Source organism: Monodon monoceros, unplaced genomic scaffold (assembly GCF_005190385.1).
Source record: "Monodon monoceros isolate NGI ecotype Baffin Bay Population unplaced genomic scaffold, NGI_Narwhal_1 Super_Scaffold_21, whole genome shotgun sequence".
Classification (NCBI taxonomy): Eukaryota; Metazoa; Chordata; class Mammalia; order Artiodactyla; family Monodontidae; genus Monodon; species Monodon monoceros.
The window spans coordinates 69,287,327-69,306,269 of NW_021703778.1; the positions used below are offsets into that span (position 1 = coordinate 69,287,327).

General features: G+C 45.3%; 4 protein-coding genes and 4 non-coding genes across 12 annotated transcripts in view; 2 read left to right on the forward strand and 6 right to left on the reverse strand.

Annotated features, from left to right (window-relative positions):
* The window catches only part of MAP2K1 (mitogen-activated protein kinase kinase 1), a 79,703-nt gene extending 74,656 nt beyond the window's left edge, over positions 1-5,047 (forward strand). The window contains exons 8-11 of one of the 2 annotated variants that reach the window (XM_029237627.1): positions 107-171; positions 2,837-2,898; positions 3,302-3,347; positions 4,003-5,047. In XM_029237627.1, the coding sequence (XP_029093460.1) occupies positions 107-171; positions 2,837-2,898; positions 3,302-3,347; positions 4,003-4,116 (287 nt within the window). In that variant the 3' untranslated portion in view covers positions 4,117-5,047. The remainder of the gene's footprint in view (positions 1-106; positions 172-2,836; positions 2,899-3,301; positions 3,348-4,002) is intronic. The other variant, XM_029237626.1, reaches the window with a different exon arrangement.
* On the reverse strand, positions 4,106-10,245 carry SNAPC5 (small nuclear RNA activating complex polypeptide 5). Of its 2 annotated transcripts, XM_029237628.1 has the most exons (4): positions 9,994-10,245; positions 8,615-8,704; positions 7,708-7,847; positions 4,106-4,211 (listed from the first exon to the last, which is right to left on the reverse strand). In XM_029237628.1, exons 1-3 carry the CDS (start codon positions 10,081-10,083, stop codon positions 7,725-7,727), a joined length of 303 nt encoding a protein of 100 aa, XP_029093461.1. In that variant the 5' UTR covers positions 10,084-10,245; the 3' UTR covers positions 4,106-4,211; positions 7,708-7,724. The 2 variants fall into 2 exon arrangements, with proteins under 2 accessions (XP_029093461.1, XP_029093462.1); XM_029237629.1 differs by lacking the exon at positions 4,106-4,211 and having other exon boundaries at positions 6,670-7,844; positions 9,994-10,242.
* A 1,068-nt stretch (positions 10,246-11,313) lies between these two features.
* Positions 11,314-16,216, reverse strand: RPL4 (ribosomal protein L4). Its single transcript, XM_029239400.1, has 10 exons — positions 16,163-16,216; positions 14,605-14,776; positions 14,307-14,413; positions 13,804-13,942; positions 13,216-13,340; positions 12,812-12,941; positions 12,399-12,555; positions 12,025-12,108; positions 11,795-11,915; positions 11,314-11,710 (listed from the first exon to the last, which is right to left on the reverse strand). The coding sequence occupies exons 1-10, from the start codon at positions 16,163-16,165 to the stop codon at positions 11,405-11,407; spliced, it is 1,344 nt and encodes a 447-aa protein (XP_029095233.1). The 5' UTR covers positions 16,166-16,216; the 3' UTR covers positions 11,314-11,404.
* Positions 12,682-12,752, reverse strand: LOC114905301. Its single transcript, XR_003796149.1, has one exon. It is a non-coding gene; the product is annotated as a small nucleolar RNA SNORD18 (small nucleolar RNA).
* LOC114905300 lies at positions 13,433-13,504 on the reverse strand. Its single transcript, XR_003796148.1, has one exon. It is a non-coding gene; the product is annotated as a small nucleolar RNA SNORD18 (small nucleolar RNA).
* LOC114905334 lies at positions 14,004-14,102 on the reverse strand. The gene has a single exon (XR_003796174.1). It is a non-coding gene; the product is annotated as a small nucleolar RNA SNORD16 (small nucleolar RNA).
* On the reverse strand, positions 14,486-14,556 carry LOC114905302. The gene has a single exon (XR_003796150.1). It is a non-coding gene; the product is annotated as a small nucleolar RNA SNORD18 (small nucleolar RNA).
* Positions 16,217-16,471: 255 nt separating the features above from the next.
* ZWILCH (zwilch kinetochore protein) overlaps positions 16,472-18,943 on the forward strand; it is a 38,556-nt gene continuing 36,084 nt past the window's right edge. For 2 of the 3 annotated variants that reach the window (XM_029238068.1, XM_029238069.1), the window contains exon 1: positions 16,472-16,770. In XM_029238068.1, coding sequence (XP_029093901.1) covers positions 16,718-16,770 — 53 coding nt within the window. In that variant the 5' untranslated portion in view covers positions 16,472-16,717. The remainder of the gene's footprint in view (positions 16,771-18,943) is intronic. The other variant, XR_003795925.1, reaches the window with a different exon arrangement.

Genomic DNA, 18,943 nt, shown 5'->3' on the forward strand with positions numbered 1-18,943 from the left:
CTCTGTTCTAGTCACTAGGGTCCATGCCCACCCCTAGCCTCATATTGGCAAATAACCTTCTGTTTCTGAGAAGTGTTTTTTTTTTCTCTTTTTATAAAATCTGTAGCTTACGGAATGGACAGCCGACCTCCCATGGCAATTTTTGAGTTGTTGGATTACATAGTCAATGAGGTAAGGTACTGCATGGCTTTTGGAATTTATTTGCTCCTCTTAAGAAAAAAACTCACAGTTGATTTGTCTGGGAAACCTCTGAACTGTTCCCACAGTGTGGGCTGCCTGGGCTTCAAGATTTGTGTGTCCTGGTTTGTGCATCACGATCCTGGAATTGAGTGGCTGGTTTAGAGGCTGTAGAAGTCCCTTCCCCAGGAACATCTTCATGCAGCTCTGAGTCCCTCCTCCTCTCTCAGATTCAGGAGCCTCCCCCTGCCCATTTACATTCTCATCCTTCATTCACCAGGCATTTCCTTTTTTTCACCTAGCATTTCTTGTGCACTTACTATGTGCTAAGCACTGTGGGGTGGCGGTAGGAGTGAGATGGGGATCCACAAATGGAAAAGCAGTCTCAGGTCTTAAAGACTGTTAGATTGTGTAGGGGAGGCAAGGTAAATGCATGTGTAACTGCAATATATGGTTTTCTCCATATAAAGCAATGAACATAAAAAGTGACAGTGCAGAAAGAGATATGGAAAATATCCACTATTAGTTGTGTGAAAAAAGCAGATTATAAAATAGTATGTATACCATGATTGGTTCTTTAAAGAAATCTATGTACGCATGTATGTGCACATAAAGCCTGGAAAGTAACATGATATATTGATTGTCTTGAAGTGATGGAATAACAGGTGATTCAATTGCTGTTGGCTAACTTTAATACAAAGAAGATATATTATTTGTGAAATATATATACCAGTATGTTTAAATGTAAACAGGATCAAGGAAGGGACTGACAAGTATTCATCAGTTTGGGTGTGGGGGAGCGGGAAGCTAGGGACTAGCACCATGGCTGCTCAGAGGAGGGTGGGGGCAGGGCTGGAGGAGCCCGACGGCAGGACAGGATTTCAGATGATTAAGGAAGGCCAGCGCTCTCGGTGTCCCGAGCAGCATGGGTAGAGGAAGAGAATGGTCTAGCTCTGACCTGTTTGGGAGGCAGCTGGAGGCCTCCCACTCGGCTGAAGTGCATGGTAAAGGGCATCACCCCATTTTCTTCTCCCTTGAGACTAGTGGAGTTTCATGCTTTCTTACTGCTCTCTAAAACCAGACCCCCAAAGGCTCAGATAGGTCCCCTTGTTCATTACAAACTCAGCGGGGAAAATCCTGGCTCACCCCAGCAGTTAAAAAATCACTGTCACTGGTTCACAGTCTACTGGAGAGCTTAGTTCAGCTCTCTTTACTGCCTGGCTGCACAGCTTTATGCTAAGCACTGTGGGACACAGGAAGTCCGGGATCTGATCCAGGCTGCTTAAGGACTCAAGGAAGGCAGAATGTGTTGCATTTGTGTTCGGAAAGCCATCCTCTCCTGCTGGGACCTAAACTGGGTCGTGCTGGGTGGGAGCCACATTAAGGGAAGGGATGGCTGAGGTCAAATCGTTGCCAGTCACCTAGTGTGCACCGATTTCTTAGATATTTTCACATTCATTTTCCTACTGAGTGCTCCCCAAGCACTGCTCAGGTGGGCCAGGTTGGTTTTGTTATCCTTTTCGTACAGCTAAGGAAACAGGTTCCAAGATGAAAAGCAGCTCAGGCCCGTCCCCCCTAGCGCTCTTCCTTCCTTCCCACCTTCTCCTCTTAGCCCTCATCCTACCTCCCAGGAGGCTGGGCTGCACGGTGGTGACAGGTGGCCTGCACCTCACACTCTGCTGGCACACAGCCCCTCCCTTGCCTGGCCTCTCCCTTGAATAGTCCCTTCGTCCCCCTTCAGCACCGTGGGCCCCAAAAGCTGGGCTTTAGGCCATGACCTGGGATCAGGCTTATTCACCTGCTGTTCTGATACGGCGTTCAGGGGAAGAGGACTAGGCTGGACTCCTCTGGTAACGGTAGTGTCTGATTTTTAGTCTCCAATCACCTGTTGACTTGGGTTACACATCAGAGCAGTGTCTGGGAGTCAGCTCACAAGGAAGCTGCACAGAACCCCAGTACGGGTCACAAGAAGGGTGGGGGGGCTGTGTGGTGCACGAGCAGGGTGCCCCAGGGCCTTGCCCTGTGTGATCTCCACCATACACCCTGGAAAGACGAGGGCTACTGCCAGTGTGCTTGCTCTGATACCTGCAAACACCCTCATTCCTGCAGTGAGTGTGTAGGTAACATTCTTCCAGACCCAGCTCTCTGCCAGTTAATGTTTTTTTAACCTTTGTGTGCTCCTTCAGAGCTCAGGACGGGTAAACACTTTATTATTTAGCCAGCCTTACAGGTGCTGTCCGGGCTGGGCTATGCCTAGTGGTTTGCACACCCCCTAGCTGCTGTTCCTGGTAATTGATGGTTCTGTTTCCCTGCCACACTCCAAGATGTACAGTGGTAGAGCCTCCGAGCTAAAAAGGGCCCTAGGGATTGTTAAGCCCAACCTCCTCGTTTCACAGAAGGGTCATCTGAGGCTCAGAGAGGAACAGTGATTTATTCAGTCACTAGACAAGTGAGTGCTCAGAACACTGACCTGGCCCCAGTTCTGACTGGTTTGAGATTGATGGTTCCAACAGGGTAACCCGGTAGCAGCCATTGGCCTCTCACCCGTGCCTTTCCTTGACTGGATAAGGGCAGCACTGCCCAGAGGTGGGAGTGGGGAAGGGAGAAGTGGGTGGAGCAGGACACCGGGCATTTCTTATGTCTTCACATGTACTTGCAGCCTCCTCCAAAATTGCCCAGTGGAGTATTCAGTCTGGAATTTCAAGATTTTGTGAATAAATGGTAAGTCACCTCCTGTTCTCTGAAAGTACTTTGGTTTTGTCAGGCTCCCCATCCATCTTGGAGAGCACAGCTTTGCCTTTCACCCTTTAGCTGCTGCCCTTCATCCAGAGTGCTAGGACTTCGGTGACCTATCTGACTGTAGCAGTGGGCAAAAGAGCTGCTGCGCTCAGCACTTACTGTAAAGGGACTGGCATATTGCCTTTTGGCCTTAGTTTAATTCAACAAGCGTTTATTAACCTGCTGTGGGTGTGACGCTCTGCTAAGAACAGGAAGGTGGGTAAGGCTTAGGCACTCTTCCTCAGAGCCTATGGGGTGTGGGGAGGACGGGTATGCACGCACATGTAAGTAATCTGAATTAGAACCAGTGCCAAGCAAGAGCTCTCACACTCTTTCTTCCTTTAAGCTTAATAAAAAACCCTGCAGAGAGAGCAGATTTGAAGCAACTCATGGTAAGTCATTTATTTCAGATTCTTACACTGCCACCTGCTTACTCATTTGTTCTCCTCTGTCAGTCATCTACCCAGTACTTCCAGAGCCCATACCCTGCTCTGCCTTGACCACTGTAGTCCAGCTGATCAGGGGCCTGCAGGATACCCAACATATCTCCCCTGCCCTCCTATCAGTTTAATGGAAAAGCCGGGATGACCCTGCAGCCAGAGGGAGTCCAGGGAAAAGGGCCAGCCCACCCCTGCAAGGGGACAGGGCCTTTTTGTAGTACTATCTTAGATTCAGTCCCCTCACCAAGTAACTTTGTCTCCTACATGGTGGTGGTGGTGGTGGTAGGAGGAGGAGTGGGATACTGAATGTCTGAACTCACATGCCATGTAGAGCCTGGTCAGCGTAACGTGCGCTTTCAAGTTCATCAGTTCCTTTGCTCCTTTAACAACGCTGCGAGGCACTGCAGGCAGAGCTGCTGTCTCCACTTCAGAGAGAGCGGGCTTGGGGAAGGGGTAAGACCAGCAGAGCCAGGGGGTTGGGCCTGCAACTGGCCAAGGGCAGGCTCCCAGAGCACCTTCCAAATGTAGCACAACCTCCAGACCCAGGATTCTTGAATTTTCCTCCTTGGTTTTTAAATACACTTTCTGTCCATCTCCTCACACACAGGTTCATACTTTTATCAAGAGATCTGATGCTGAGGAAGTGGATTTTGCAGGTTGGCTCTGCTCCACCATCGGCCTTAACCAGCCCAGCACACCCACCCACGTGGCTGGCATCTAAGCATTGGGGAAGAGCCGAGTCCCCTGCCCAGCAGCATGCCATGTTGCTTCTGGGCCTCCTTCCCATGCCTGTCTCTGTTCAGATGTGCATTTTACCTATGACAAAGGATGAAGAACACAGCATGTGCCAAAATTCTACTCGTGTCATTTTCAATATTTTCATCTTCATTCTTATTACTATCGTTATTCCCAAGTGGACTGGCTTTGTGCTTGGGGCTATTTTTGTGTATGCTGATGATCAAAACGTGCAATGTTGAACTACAGTGAAACTTTGGTGACTGTGGGTCGTCCTTCTTACTGAAAACTGCACTGCTCTCCCACACCGTGACTGGCTGGCTGCCTGTGTTTTCGGGATTCTTTGACACTTGGTGGTACTTCATTCTTGCCAGGCTTACCTTCTTTCCAATTGAGTAGGAAGGGGCCTTGTAAGATCCTTCACAGGCAGTGCATGTGAAGCATGCTTTGCTGCTATGAGAATGAGCATCAGAGAGAGTATATCGTGTTATTTCATTATGTTTTTGCTTTTGGTGTAGAATTCAGCAGTTTCCATCAAAATCTAGCCAGAGCCCTTCACTGCCATGATAGCTGGGGCTTCACCAGTCTGTCTACTGTGATGATCTGTAGACTTCTGGTTGTATTTCTGTATTTATTTTTAAATATACCCTGTGGGATATTTAGTGCTATGTCTCTTTAAGTTTGGATTAGTGTTTCTAAAATGGTGGAGTTAGTTACTCTGAATGTTACAAATGGATCAAGGCATTAACATGTATGAGATTTATCTTTCCCCAAATCCAAGTACTGATGCTATTGTAAACAACAGTGTGTATAGTGCCTAAAAACTGTATGGAAATCCTTTTACCATTTTAATCCAGACGTTTAACAAATCTAATCTCTTATTCTAATAAATATACTGTCAATTCAAAGGGTGAAAGGTATTTCTGCTTTTATGGAGGGATTTTCAATATCTGTAGTGCATAAGAAATCAAGGCATTTAGCAGGCACACATTACTGAGAGGGAAAAGGCAAAGACAGGAAGGAGGCTGGAAGGCGGAAATACCACACTGAGGACAAGTTCAGTGCTTTGGACTAATGCGGCTTCCTGTAATTCTAATCTTTGGACCTTGTCCAGTTCTTCTCAGCAAGCACCCTTATCTTTCAACCACTTTTCCTGTGGACCTGTGAAAAGATGCCACTGATTCCTTCCATCTTTTTATACAAGGGAAAAACAGTAGGTGGGGGTAGGATTGGGGGGCGGCTGGTGCCTGACTGGCACTGGAGCCTCCACCAGGGACTGTGCCGTGCTGCTATGCTCCACTGAGCAATGGCTTCCCTTCTCTCTCCAGTTACACCTGAGACACTTTCCTGGAGAGGAAACAAGTGCCTGACCCTGGGTTTGTCCTGACTGTGGGGCGGCAGTGAAGCCACAGAAAATGAAGCTGTGTCCCAATTGGCTACCCTCCTTTCTTTGAACAGTAACTTCTGAGATTTAGGTTGTATGTGAGGCTGCCTTCCCTCATTTTCTTCGAGAGCAGGTGACAGAAAACCAAAATAAATATATATTTAACAATAAAAGGCCTATTTCGTTTTCAAATTGAAAAACAGAACTTAGGTAAATCTCCTGAGTAGGTAGTTCCACTCTAGATCTACCAGAGCCTGAGATACAACCAGGATTTTAAAGACTGGTCAGTGGTATATATACACAGCTGCCTCAGCCAGTCATTTATTTTTTCTCACTGCGAGGCTAACATCCGTTCTAGGTCAACAGCCTAACTTACATGTTTTCAGTACACAAACATTCAGACGAGGTTTAAGACCCACACCCTACTCACACCCAGGGTCTTTTCCTAACAGAGAGGATGTCACCGCCACTGAGAATGTCTCAAGGTGTGCCAACTAATGAATGGGGTAACCTGGTGCCTAAAACCTGGATCTGAACACTTCCAAGGTCAATTTCTTTTGAGGGGTGTTTTAAATCCTCTATTCACATCCAAAGGTATTTCATTTTGAGAGTCAAAAAGATTTCTTCCTCGTACTTTTCACCAAGAATGATCTAATTCTCAAGAACGATGTTCCCTACATCACTCTTGCTGTGTTTTTTGAGTTCCTCAGGCCAAATTCCTTACTCAAACTTCCTTACTGAGATGCCAATGATAGTCAGATTTTTTTTCCCCAGCCGCCGCAAGGCTTGCAGGATCTTAGTTCCCCCACCAGGGATTGAACCCGGGCCCTCAGCAGTGAAAGCACGGAGTCCTAACCACTGGACCACCAGGAAATTGCCAATAGTTGGATTTTTAAAGGATGCCTTGTGAGTGTCTCACAAGGACCTGTGAAACTGCTAGAGCAGATACGAGTACTCTTATAGAAGGGAAAGTGAGCTGCAAAGGTGAAAAGCAAGCAAACAGTTGGTGGTCAAGCTAGAATTCATACCCAACTTTTCTAGCTCTTAAAAACCCATGATCCCAGGTCATGGCCTAAGTTAGACCCCAAAATGTGTACCTTGATGCTTTTTGTTGCAAAATAATTTTCACACTGTGTTTTCCAAGAAACATGCTCATTTAAACTTCTGGCTACTTCCTGTAAGAGTAGCTCAAAATAACTTTAATGAAATATTAACAAATATGTCTGTGCTCTCTTCTGGAACAGTTTTGTAAGGAGCTGTGCTTGAGGAGGTTGTTTGTGTTTTGTTTGGCTTTTCTGGGCAGGGCCAATTACTTTCATAAAATTAAGCAACTACTTGTCTGTACATTCAGTGGAAAAGGGACAGTATGCAGAAATGAGTCTCAACTTCAAATACGAAGTTTAACAACTCTTACTCTGTAACTATCATCTCTTTATTACAAAATCCAACCTCCCAAGCCTAGTGATCCTTCAATGGCACATTTCCTAAGTCCAGAAATGGGTTTTCAACCATCCTACTATATTGTTTGCCCCAGAGGAACTGACCCTTTTCTGTTTCTGTCTGGAAAGCAGCAAGCTGCATGACGACTATTTATCTTTATTTCTAAGCACATTTTACCATAGTGATGTCTCAACCTAGATGTGGTAACAGCCATACAAAGCATGTTAGTAGGCAGTTTTACGATGTCACTGAGAGGTGGCAACAGCTTGTGCTCTCAAGTGGCCCTCTGTCCTCCTCTTTGTCATCTTTCTCTCCCACACTGTGGCCTTGCTCTCCTCACAAGGGTTCAATGGCACGCAAACAGTGTTTATAATTGGTTTTCTTAAAAGAGGCCTTGTTGATTGTAAAGGCTGGCTTGTATTTAAACTCTGCCCTTTTTTGCAAATGCCAGACCTTCTCAACAGCATTTCAGAGGAAGTTTTTGGTTTTGAACACAATTACTGAATCTGACCAGAATATAAACACAGCACCACCCATATTGCTCAATATTGAAACACTGCATCTCAGCTTTTCTGTAGGTCACTAATTTTGGTTAAAGCACTCTGAAACTTGAGTTATTGATGGAACCATTTCTACAACTATACATCCTCCTAAAGTTCTTGCTTCCTTTTAAAGGAGGCTACGGGGCCCATGGCAAGAATTCTTTGAAGAGAGAAATTTCCTGCGGCTTAGAACTTAACTCCTGTGACTAACCCTGGCTCTTCTCCCCTTCAGGAATCTGATTCTTCCTCCTCCTCCTCCTCCTCCTCCTCTTCTGGCACATGGCTCCTTGTGCTCAACTCCAGTGCGGTCTGGTTGATTGATGCTTCATTGTCTACATGCACCAACATCTGCTTTAGTCAAGGACACATTATGGATTAGTAAGAACACCACTGGCCTCAAAACAAATTAATGTTTTCAAATAAAATCTCAATTGCATATTCATCCGCAATATTTATCACTAAGAACTGTAGCCAGTTTCCTGTTTCTCCAAATTCTACCCTGACCCCCCAACCCCCATTGCCAAAATGGGAGCAGAGTAAATGCCCTAGATTTGATAGAATATTACCTGATACACAAACATGGTTTTTACATAAGAATTATGCTGGCTTAGATGTGCTGCTTTCCAATAGTTTTACATGCTTAACACACATCTGGGAGAACTGTTCAAATACGGTATATTTAGAAGATGATTTTCCTGAGGGCATTTGGTGAGAGAAGGATATGATGAGGACAAGAACTCATTTTTTAGCACTAGGCTTTGTAGCTGAAGCTACGCTCTATTTTTAAATCCCAAGCTTGCTTATTCACAGAACAGCAAGAGTTTTGACATCTGCCTGCAAAGATCTTCACACTCTCCCCGGTTCACTGGAGTGACTAGAGAAAGTGGATGAATAGGAAGGTCGAGGCAATATAAAAGTACAGTCAACCACAGTGTAGCTAGCTGGTAGATGTTCCCCGTTTAAAACAGTAATACAGACAATCCAGTTTATTAAACTGGAAAGTTCTTAACACCACTTCCCAGAGTCCTTTGGGCTTGATAATGTAATTTACAATTTTTGATGGCTAAGCAGCGTAAGAGCAGAATGGACTCCCCAGGCCCACACTTGATTAAGCTTACATCATGTGACTGTTCAGGCGCAGGTTGAGAAGACAGCATCTCCTCTTCTCTCCCAGAACTAATCATTGACTGGAGGGCCAGTTCTTCAACCTGGAAAAGAAGAGTCAAGGACACTTTCCTTACTATGTCATTGGGCTACTGATGTAGGTGAGATGTACTGAGCACGCTGTAAGCTGTGGGCATCATGAGAGGAAGTGAAAACAGTGTAAGCTCTGTGCAGCTCCAGAGGGAAGGGTGGGCTCCTCGAGCTTTCCCCACCTCTTAAGGAAACAGCACAGAAAGCTTCCAGCCCCTTTCTCCTAGGGTGAACAGGTGGTCCAGCTGAGCCGAGGCTTCCACTCCCCCAGACCTAGCAGCCCAGGGGAGAAAACACAAGCATGCGCTAAATAAAGCCAGGTGTCTTCCGATTCCACACACCCGAAGCTTGTCTACCCCGTAATGAGAAATCGAAGGCAGGAAGACTGGAAAATGGGAGCGTTCCCCGGAGCACAAAGGAATCTAGGCTCTGGCCGCGGCCATCGTCAGCACGCTCACGTTAGGCACTGGTACAGGCACTGCGGTGATGTCAGAACATAAAGAAGTGCAGGCCATTACACGTACCCTAAGGGAAAGCGCACTGTTTTCATAGGTCGCAGGTGGACAATACTTCTCAGTTTACAAACAGCCTTCATAACCCTCATCTCACTTGGATTTAGAGAGCCTGGAAGTGCCGAACAGGAATTAGCAGGAGCGTCTCACTGAGGCTGAAGGGGGTGACTTCGGCAGAGGCCTGGGAACTGCCGCTGATGGGTGTCAATCTCAACTCCTCGTCAAGGCCATGGAGTCGGTAACAGCTCCGAGGATAAGAGCTACCAGGAACTACTTTGTGGCTGGTCTCTTCTCGCAGGGCCTCACCGTTTCCCTTCGCAGAGTGGGCGCATCCGCCAGCCGGTCGGCTTTGCGAGACTAGAGCTATATCGAGCGACCATACTAGGTAGTAAAGAGAATAGGGGCTCGGGAGGGGAGGCCGATGGGGGGCAGGGGCAGCCTAGGCGAGCCTGCGGGAGGTCTCCCTTCCTCAGCGCGTGGTGCGGCCGCCCGCGTTTCTGGGGCTGCAGGGGTCCGGTGTGGGGGTGGGGGAGAGTGTACTAGCCAAACTGATGGCTGAGTCTCAGCCCAGACCTGCGTGATCAAGATTCTTACAGGGGTGGACCCACAATCTCAAATCCAGCCCCCCAGGCGCCGGTAAGCCACCAGGTCCAGCCGCGAAGGCCGGGTGAGTAAGGGCTAACCGGCGGCAGCAAGCGGGCGCCGCAGACGCCTGGGCTCCGCGGAGAGCCGGGCGGCCCGGGGCGCCGGGGCGCCGGAAGGGAGGAGCGGAGTGGGGGGCGCAGGGTCACCTTGAGCCGGTTCAGCTGGTCGTGCAGGGCCGCTTTCAACCGGAGCAGCGTCTCCTCTTCCTTGCGCAGCTCCTGAAGCCGGCTCAACATCGCGCGTCTTTGCGCTGTCGGCCGGCCGGGCACTCGCAGATGACGCCACCTCCGCGCCGCGCTACCGGAAACGGAAGAGCGGGTCGGGCGGGGCTGGCGGCACTTAGGGGCGGGGCGGCCGCTTCCTCCTGGCGGCTGGGGTCGCCGCTCCTCCGCGGACGAGCTCGGCCCACAGACGAAGTGGGGTTTTAAACCAAAAACCTAGACTCCAGTGATGAGGATTCTTAAGGCAAAATGCGTTGGAGCTGTAAAGGACCTAGAGATAAAAATGGTCAGATAGCATGTGTCAGGTGCTTCAGTTGAACAGCACTGTTAGCACCCGTCCACTGGTGCTGCGTCAGGCGGCTGCTTTCGCTCCCGCAAACCTGCAGACGCGTTTGAAGGCAGGGACTATTGCCAGCGTATAGTGCATGGTATAGGAGCCCTGTGTTGAAGGTCCAGGCAGGCGAGGATTCCCAGTCACGCGAAAGGGGTTTCACAGGAGGCCTGCGCAAATTAAAGCGCGGAAGACAGAGCGGTGTTTTAACAAATTGGACGGTGTCTTTTCATGCTAAGGAACTGAGATTTCTTGATCTATGAATACAAGGATAGACTGCCAGCGGGAACAAAGCCAGATGCAAAACAAGACCCTGCCTGACATGACAAAGTAGGGAAGGACGAACGTTTGGGTACATTCTCTGCACTAGCATGCTCGGTCAACACATTCATGCCTACTGAAAACGCACAAGTGGTTGTGAAAAAAGCTCCTAGCACTTTTCATACCAACGGTCCAAATATCAAAAAGGTGGCAAGCATTCCCTCCATCAACTGTATTCTAACACCAGGTTATAACACCTCTGAAGGAAACGTCAGTTTCTTACTGCTATACTTTCAAAAATGTATTCTGATTCTGCCCTCTTGTGGTTACTGAAAATGTCAGATCTTTAACCGACATTTTCCAAGGTGTTTTTTTTATGGGAGAGGGGAGCTAAAGAGTTTCTGTGTATTTCTGGGATAAGTCTTTTAAACATCTGTTTCTCAAAACATTGTTACTTACAAAGTGGATTTTTTATCTGGATTTATGGAATATCCCACTTCTCATTCAACTTCGTGGATTTTATACTAAATCCAAGGCTCCATTTTATACCAGACTTAAAAAGACTTGAATTATAGACTAAAAGGCTTGAATTATGAAGAACAAAGTGTCAGTAAAAAAAATTCTAACCAAGATTCACACAACACATCCAAGTCATGTTTCTCACTGCCTCTTTGATCATCAGGTCTTTATTCAAAATTAGCTGTCCAAAATGATTTGACCTTTACTGAATAAACGAATTTAAGTTTATGCAGCAGCCTTCTTTTCCTCTGTAGTGGGTTTCTTTTCTGTGGGTTTCTTTTCTGTGGGCTTCTTTTCTGTGGGCTTCTTTTTAGCAGGCTTTTTAGCAGGCTTCTTTTTAGCTGCTGGTTTCTTGGTCACTGCAGCCTTTTTTCCCACCAAAGGCTTCTTTGGCTTCTTCGGCTTCTTCAGCTTCTTAACGCAAACAGCCTCCTTTCCCTTCTTTCCCATCACAGGCTTCTTGCCTGGAATCCCCTTCTCATCTGATTTGGCTTCTAGTGCTGCTGCTACCCTATCCATCCGGATTTTGTGCTGCAACAAATTAGGAAGAAAATCTAAGAATCAAATCTTTCTAAAAACTCAACATAAATCAGCAAAACCCAAATTATTGCTTACGTTCCTGGCCTGGCGAAGAATGGTGTTCCGGCGCATGGTCTTTGCATATGGGTTTAGCTTCAACATGATTCTCAGGTTTTTCAGTGGATTCTTCTTCAAGACTCTGCGATGAATCTTCTTGCTATAAAAAGGTAGAGACTATATTTATAGTTTATTTACATTACCCATATTTCTGAAATACCCAATAGTGTGAGGCTAGGCAAGAATTACAGTGAATATCACAACTTTACCGTGGTGCTCGGAGGGCTCTTTGGATCTCTGGGCTTTTCAAGATTCTGCTAAGGTCTGTATTGAGCATCTTGTGCATGGGGAGGCTAAATGAAAACAGAAAACACTGACTATAGAGGCTCAACTCCTATTTCTCATGTAACTGACTAAAAACCATGAACCTCAACAAAAGATTACTTTTAATCATTTAAGCTCGACAGAATACAATCAGAATTTCCACTATACTATCACTTCTCAGAATCTCACCATTTCCACATATTGCATCTGTTTACAAGGAGGAAATGGCAACACAATCCGTTATTTAGAAAATATGCAAACCAATTTTGAACACTATCCACAGCATAAACACCATGTTCAATATATGAATTACACTCACTTGTAGTTACTCTTGAGGGAGGCAGATTTACGCCAAGTGCCATACAGCTCATCTAACTTGCGGAAAGCACTTTCAGTCCAAATGCAGAAACGTCCCACATGCCCACCAGGAGCAAGTTTCAAAATGTTCAGTTTGCTTACATTAAGTAGAGTAATTCCTTTTAAAGGGAAAACAAGAATTAGGGAGCCTGTATTTCAACAGAAGAAACACAAATCATCTTTATAGCACCCAAGAAGTATTTTAATCATGAATTTCAACCATCAACGGCTCATTCATTCAGCCAAGAATCAGAAGTTCCACAAAATCATGAAGTTTCAGAAACACAGACCATAAAGTGGAATCTCATCATAATAAAAGCTGAGTAAGCTTGCACAGCATAGGTAATTAAAACATGTAAGCAGTACAAGATTTACCAGGGATGTTTCTGAAGGCCTTGATGATACCATTGTCCTCATTATAAATGATGCAGGGTCCCCTGCGCTGGATACGGCGACGGTTTCTCATTTTGCCTTTGCCAGCTCTCATTCGCTGCGAGGCGTAGACCTAACAAAGGGAGGTTTGGTATTTTGACTGAGATATGATCCCTGCAATAGATCTTCATAGTTTAAAAAACTTCATTTTACAGATAACCAAACTAGAGGCAAAAATGACTTGCCTAAATTTAACACAGCAATGATTTCAGGTTTCAAACTCAGGTAATTTGGTTCCAGAGTCCTTGCTCTCACATCCACTGCGGTTTAGTTATACTGTCCCCTTCAGTAATCTTTTGAAATTTAAAATCTGGCAACAAATTTGTGTGAAGGACCACAAAATCTACCTTTTTGATATCATTCCAAGCCTTAAGTTTCTTCAGGAGCAAAACAGCCTCCTTGGTCTTCTTGTAGCCTTCAACTTTATCTTCAACCACCAACGGAAGTTCAGGAACTTCCTCTATACGATGACCTGACAAAGCCAATTAACAGTGACCTGGTTACCCTGCACCCTTTGAAAAACTGAATCGAACACACAAAATAAAAATGGTGTATACAATTTGCCAAATCAGAATTTCCACAAATATCATGTGTTTCAGAAACACGGACCAATCAAGTGGAATCTCATCACTTTGACAGTTAAATAAAAAGAGGAAGCAACATGACAAAATGGAAAGTATTCGAACAATATACAACATCACTTTATTTGAATTAGTTCCCCCAGTTACACAGTATTCACTGATGATTGAGCTGGATACATAGTATTCACTGATGATTAAGACTGAAATGATTATAACTAGTATTTAGCAGACGGAAATTTAGCCAGACACTCTAGGATGAGGTGAACGTACACAGGCTGTTAACACCAATGAAAAGGGTCAGGTAGAGAAAAAAAGGGGTATTTTATGACTCCTAGAATATAAAATATCACAAACCTTTAGACATGACCAGAGCTGGTAAAGCCGAGGCAGCCAACGCAGAGCAGATGGCATATCGCTTCTGCGTTGTATTCACTCTGCGGTGCCAACGTCGCCAGGTCTTGGTTGGTGCAAACATGCGGCCCCCACGACACATCTGTTTTCCCAGTTAAGAATCACATTTCTCAAATTTTAGGAATTAAAAACAGGTTATGCCTTGCTCAGTAAGAATTTTCGTCACCCTTCTGAACCAGCTTACTGACAGCAGGCAACTGTCGCTGAGAACAGAGTAAGGCGCAAATTACGACATCACTGCAAGCAAAACCTCCTACTGTCAAACCTGTTGGCTTTAAAAATTATGATGGAAAAATCTTCCAGATTTCAAATCTGTCTAGAGAAATGTTTAATCTGGACACTAGCATCTTCAGCATAAATCATTCTGCAACTACTAACAAGAAAAAGACAGGTCCAGCCTGCTAAATGCCACAGCTGCCTAGTCTAGGTGGTTAAACAAAGGATACATTTCCAAAAGCACCCTGGCCAGAGCGGTGAGTGCCGCCACCTCGAACCCTGGGAATTCGAGCCACAGCTCTGCCAGTACCCCAAGACTCAGCACTGGTTTGATGACCTGAAATTGTGAAGAAACCCAAGTTTTAGCTACCCAACCACACCATTCTGACTACCATGCACGGTAGCAAACAGCATCAGAACATCCAGGAAAATCATGTGGTTCAGAAACACGGACCAATGGAGTGAAATTTCATCACTGCTGTTAAGTACCTCTTAAAAAGTCAACCCAGGAAAGATCTAAATCCGTACCTGCTAATTCACTGACAGCATAGGGCTGTCTGTTGTTTTTGCGCAAGTTGGTGTGAACAAAGTTCACAATATCTGGTCGAATGGGAGCCTTGAACACAGCAGGCAAAGTGACATTTTTGCCAGATGACTCCCCCTTTTCAGAGTACACTGATATCAGTGGACGAGCGCACGCCTGGGAAAAGAAAAAAAAAATTTATATTGACAAGCAATGTCAGAGGCACTCTTCTCACGTGCCAACAAAAGAATTAACGGTTCAGTTCCAGAAGAGACTAGAGTTTGATGAGGTAGATAACACTTAAACCAAAAACAAAGGCTAAGTTACCAACACACCATCAGGTCTATTAACATCAGTAAATACTTGAAGGACACTGATGATTCTCAAGTTCTGCCACAGAATTTTCATCATTTTCAAAGAGAACGCTTTATGATTCAACTTTTAAATGAGGCCTTAGAGAGCAAAATAATCAAAACCATACTGGAAGGTTTGAAAATGCCATTTAATGCCATCATCCAAACTCTTTCATCCCAAATGTCAGCAAATCTACCAGGGCTCCACTCCTCCAAACATCCATCCTTGCCCCCTTCATCCCATTCCAAACACAGGTTCCAAAAATTACTAGTAAAAACAACAGCCCTGTTACTTCTTGCTCAATCTTCTCCAAAGACTTACCACCTGAAAGTAAAACATCCCAAGCAGGATGTACACAACCTGCTCAACCTCGCTTTCCATACTCTTCCAGATGCTCAGGCCTACACTCAGGGCCATCCCTGTCCTGCCTCAGATGTAACCGGTCTCCTACCTAAAGATACCCTTCCTCACCACCTTCAGGTTTCTCTGATCACTGTTTATAAAGCCCAATTATTGCTTTCTCTCCAACTTCCTATGTCTACAGCACTTACTACCATCGAACATTACGATGCATTTTGACCAGCTCAATTACGATCGAAGCTTCATAAGGATAGTGCTTTTTCCCTATTTTGTTCACTCAACTCCCCAAGGCACATCTACAGACGTTATTTATGCAGTACATACACAACAATAAAAATTTAAAGCAAGAGGACAAGAATGCTTTCAGAGGCAATTCTTAAGATGAACACACAATAATTCAGGAAAAAAGTGGAAATACAAGTTTTTTCTTTAACGAAATCTCTCAAAAGACGAAGTATTCCTTACTAAGCCGGGCACGGAGATACAAGACCCCAAACTGACTCTCACCCAGACTCAGTCTTAGGCCCTGCAAATTTCCAATTCTTCAGTGGAACCCATTCTTTCAAGATCCAAGGGAAGCCAGAATTCCAAAGGTCCTTCTGCGCCCGAGAACGATCTGGGGGTCCTCCTGTGTCGCTTCCAAACGCGCCCTGCGCCGGCTCGCACACGTTGCCTCTAAGATGGCTGCCGGAGAGCCTCACTTCCCAGATCCCAGCCACAGAAGTCCTTTGGTCCTCATCTCCTTCTCCTCGCTTCCCCTCATGAAGGTTTTATGCTCTGAACCCCCAAGCCCATTCCTGCCAGGCCCCAAGAGCAGAGGAAGGTCCAACAAAGAGAACTTTCACTCACCATGGCGGGGAGAGGAGAAGGCCACGCTCCTCTCAACCCGGCGGCTCCCACAGGAAAAGGAAGAGTTTAGCACTCCCACTCTGTATGTAACCTTCAACTCGTCCCCCACCCTGCCCCGTCTCAAAACCAATACAGGGACACAAAATATATCTCTACCAATCTAAAAAAATAAAAATAGCGTATTATTTCTTTATATATGTCAAATTACGGTATCTATTTACTTCCAAAGCCAAAAAGAGCACTTAGAAACAAGGGACTCCTTTTCGCGGAGTAATCCATAAGGGGGCGAGGCCAACTCTCGCGAGACGAGTGTCTTTTCCCCCTCAACCGTTACAACTTATTTTAACTTTTTCTTACGGGAATGGAAAACTATTGGGACAGGAAAAACAGCTGTATGCTATAAAACAAAAGTTTAACTTTGTGGACAAACGGGACCTGTTGAGGTGGTGGTGGTGGTAAAAGTAGTCCCGGCGGGGGGGGTCATAACCCCGGAAGTCAGCGTCTGGCGCGCATTTCAGTTTGGCGGTTTCGGATCTGCAGTCAAACTGGGGCGGGATGTGGTCGCGAACCAACCGAGCTGCTGAGGAGTTTTACGCTCATCTCCTTCAGTGAGTAGTAGCCCATGCTTTTGTCTTGGCTGTGAGGACAGCACTTCTCCCTCGGTGTATTCGATCCCTGCCCCAAGCCTCTTTCCACAGCCTTGGGGATTAGCGCCTTGCCAGTTTCCAGCGGCGCGAATGTTGTAGACGAAGTCCGCTTTCCCGGGAGCTGGGAGCTGGGAGCTGGGAGCTGGGGAGACGCCGATTACCTGCTACAGTGTGGGGTTGGCGCTGTAGGCCCTGCTGCTTGTAGTCTCGTTTAGGAGAAAACACGTGTACATTGTCTCCCGAGGTGGAAGGTGCCAAGTTTTCCAAGAAGCACATTATTCACTCTTATAATGCACACAACTTGTGGTATGTTAGGGGCACCTACCAGGATAGAGAAAACTAGATGTCGACATCTTTCACCTGTTTAAAGCCTGGCTGGCGTGAAACGTGTTGTTATAGTCTATTCAAGATAGTTATATGAGCAACAGTTATAATGATAACGTGATGGTGTGTCGGCTCTTTAAAGCACCTTTGTTTCACAGTGCTCTTAAGACTTCGTTTTATTCGTATAGTGAATACTGGTACTAAAGGGGATTCCATCCAGTTCTGTATCCAACATAAAAATCGAATCCAGTAGTTCTCAAATTTGATCATGAATCACTATCACCTGGCAGGTTGCCAAAACATATTGCTGGGCCCCCTTCCAGGGTTTCTCATTTAGTAGGTCTGGGGTGGGGCTAAAGAATTTCCCTTTCTAACCAGTTTCAGGTGAAACAGATGCTGCGGGCCTGACACTTTGATAACTGTTGTAATCTAACCCCTTCTTTTCTAAATGACATACTTTTTCATTATTTGTCTTCATTGCTTTTATTTCCTGCTCACAAAAGTGGTAATGTTAGTCAGGTTTTTCAACATTATAGAAAGATCACTAGCTTTTTCTTTCTTTTTTTTCTTAAACAATGTCTTGGATAGCTTTCAGTATGAGAGCCTATACATCTCATTGTTTTTAACAGCTATATAATATTTCATTGTATGGCTATTTTATGTTTATTTAACCAGTCCCTTGTTGATACAACTTTATTTAGACCTTTTGCATTTCCTAATTATTTCATAGGTGTTAGTCTTTCCACCTGTATCCCTCACACTGCCTTTGTAGCTACCTGCCTACTGGAAATTTCCAAATGAGACCTCAAACTCAACGTCTGTGAAACTGAATTCATCTATTCCCCACAATCTGACAGTCTCCTGAATTCTGTCTATGAGTTAAGAGTTCCAAGTCCAAGACTGTCACTTGGTTCTCTTTTCCACTGCCACCCACCCCTGTCCCATCTAGTCAGTCACCAGGTGCCCTTGTTCTCCCTCCGTCCCTACTGCTTTTGTTCACCATCATCACTTTTTTGAAGTACTACAAGTTATTCACAGCTATTTTCCTGGCCTCCAAATCAGGAGGTCAGGGAGATCTTTCTCATTTAAAATCTTGTAGTGAGCTCCTCTTGGCTTTCAGCATACAGTTCAAGCCCTCTAGCAAAACCTCTTCCTTTGTGCCATGACAGTACCCCGCACTCCCCTCTGTTGGGACTCATCACCCTGTATTGCAATTGTTGGTTTGCTAGTTGGACTACAGTCAAGACTATGAACCAGAGGCTATGCATTTGTTTTATATCTTGGACATTTAGTAAGAATTGTTGACTAAATATTATGACATAGTATGTGCTTCGTGTTTGGTAATTGCAATCATGGTTGCTTTTGCTGTGGTCATCCATTTACAATGCTTGGTGTCAGTCTATTTATCTCTTGTAAAAATAAAATACAGTGTGTGTGTGTGTGTGTGTGTGTGGGAAAAAAAAAAAAAAAGAATTGTTGACGGAAAAAAAAACCAAAACCCAAAAGTTACGTTATTTGGGGACCTTACTGAGGACTATAGCCTGGGAATCAGCTTCTCAGATAGCTCTGAAGAACTGTTCCAAAGAGGTAAGGGAGTAGTCAGAATATATAGGAGTTTTTGCTGGGGGAATAAACCAACAAAAACAAAGCAAAACAAAACAAAAAAGTAGTTGAACATCAAAAGTTTACTACTAATCACAAGAACAGACATCTCAAGTTAATGATTTTAGTGCTTTTCCATGTATGGGAAGATGTAAGAGTCTGGACTCATTGAAATTATTCCTTTGATACGCATCTTAACTGTCTAGGG

Bases quoted from the DNA above. Each gene is read 5' to 3' on its own strand.
- SNAPC5 (XM_029237628.1), bottom strand. From the start codon at position 10,083: ATGTTGAGCCGGCTTCAGGAGCTGCGCAAGGAAGAGGAGACGCTGCTC. The intron at 8,705-9,993 runs GTGACCCTGCGC...CTTCTTTTCCAG, and splicing joins ACCAGCTGAACCGGCTCAAG to GTTGAAGAACTGGCCCTCCA. The intron at 7,848-8,614 runs GTAAGCTTAATC...CCTTGACTAAAG, and splicing joins CGCCTGAACAGTCACATGAT to CAGATGTTGGTGCATGTAGA.
- RPL4 (XM_029239400.1), bottom strand. The intron at 13,341-13,803 runs GTTTGTGATATT...TGGCTTTGTCAG, and splicing joins AGCTCTGGTCATGTCTAAAG to GTCATCGTATAGAGGAAGTT. The intron at 12,556-12,811 runs GTAAATCTTGTA...TCCCTTTAAAAG, and splicing joins GGCCTTCAGAAACATCCCTG to GAATTACTCTACTTAATGTA.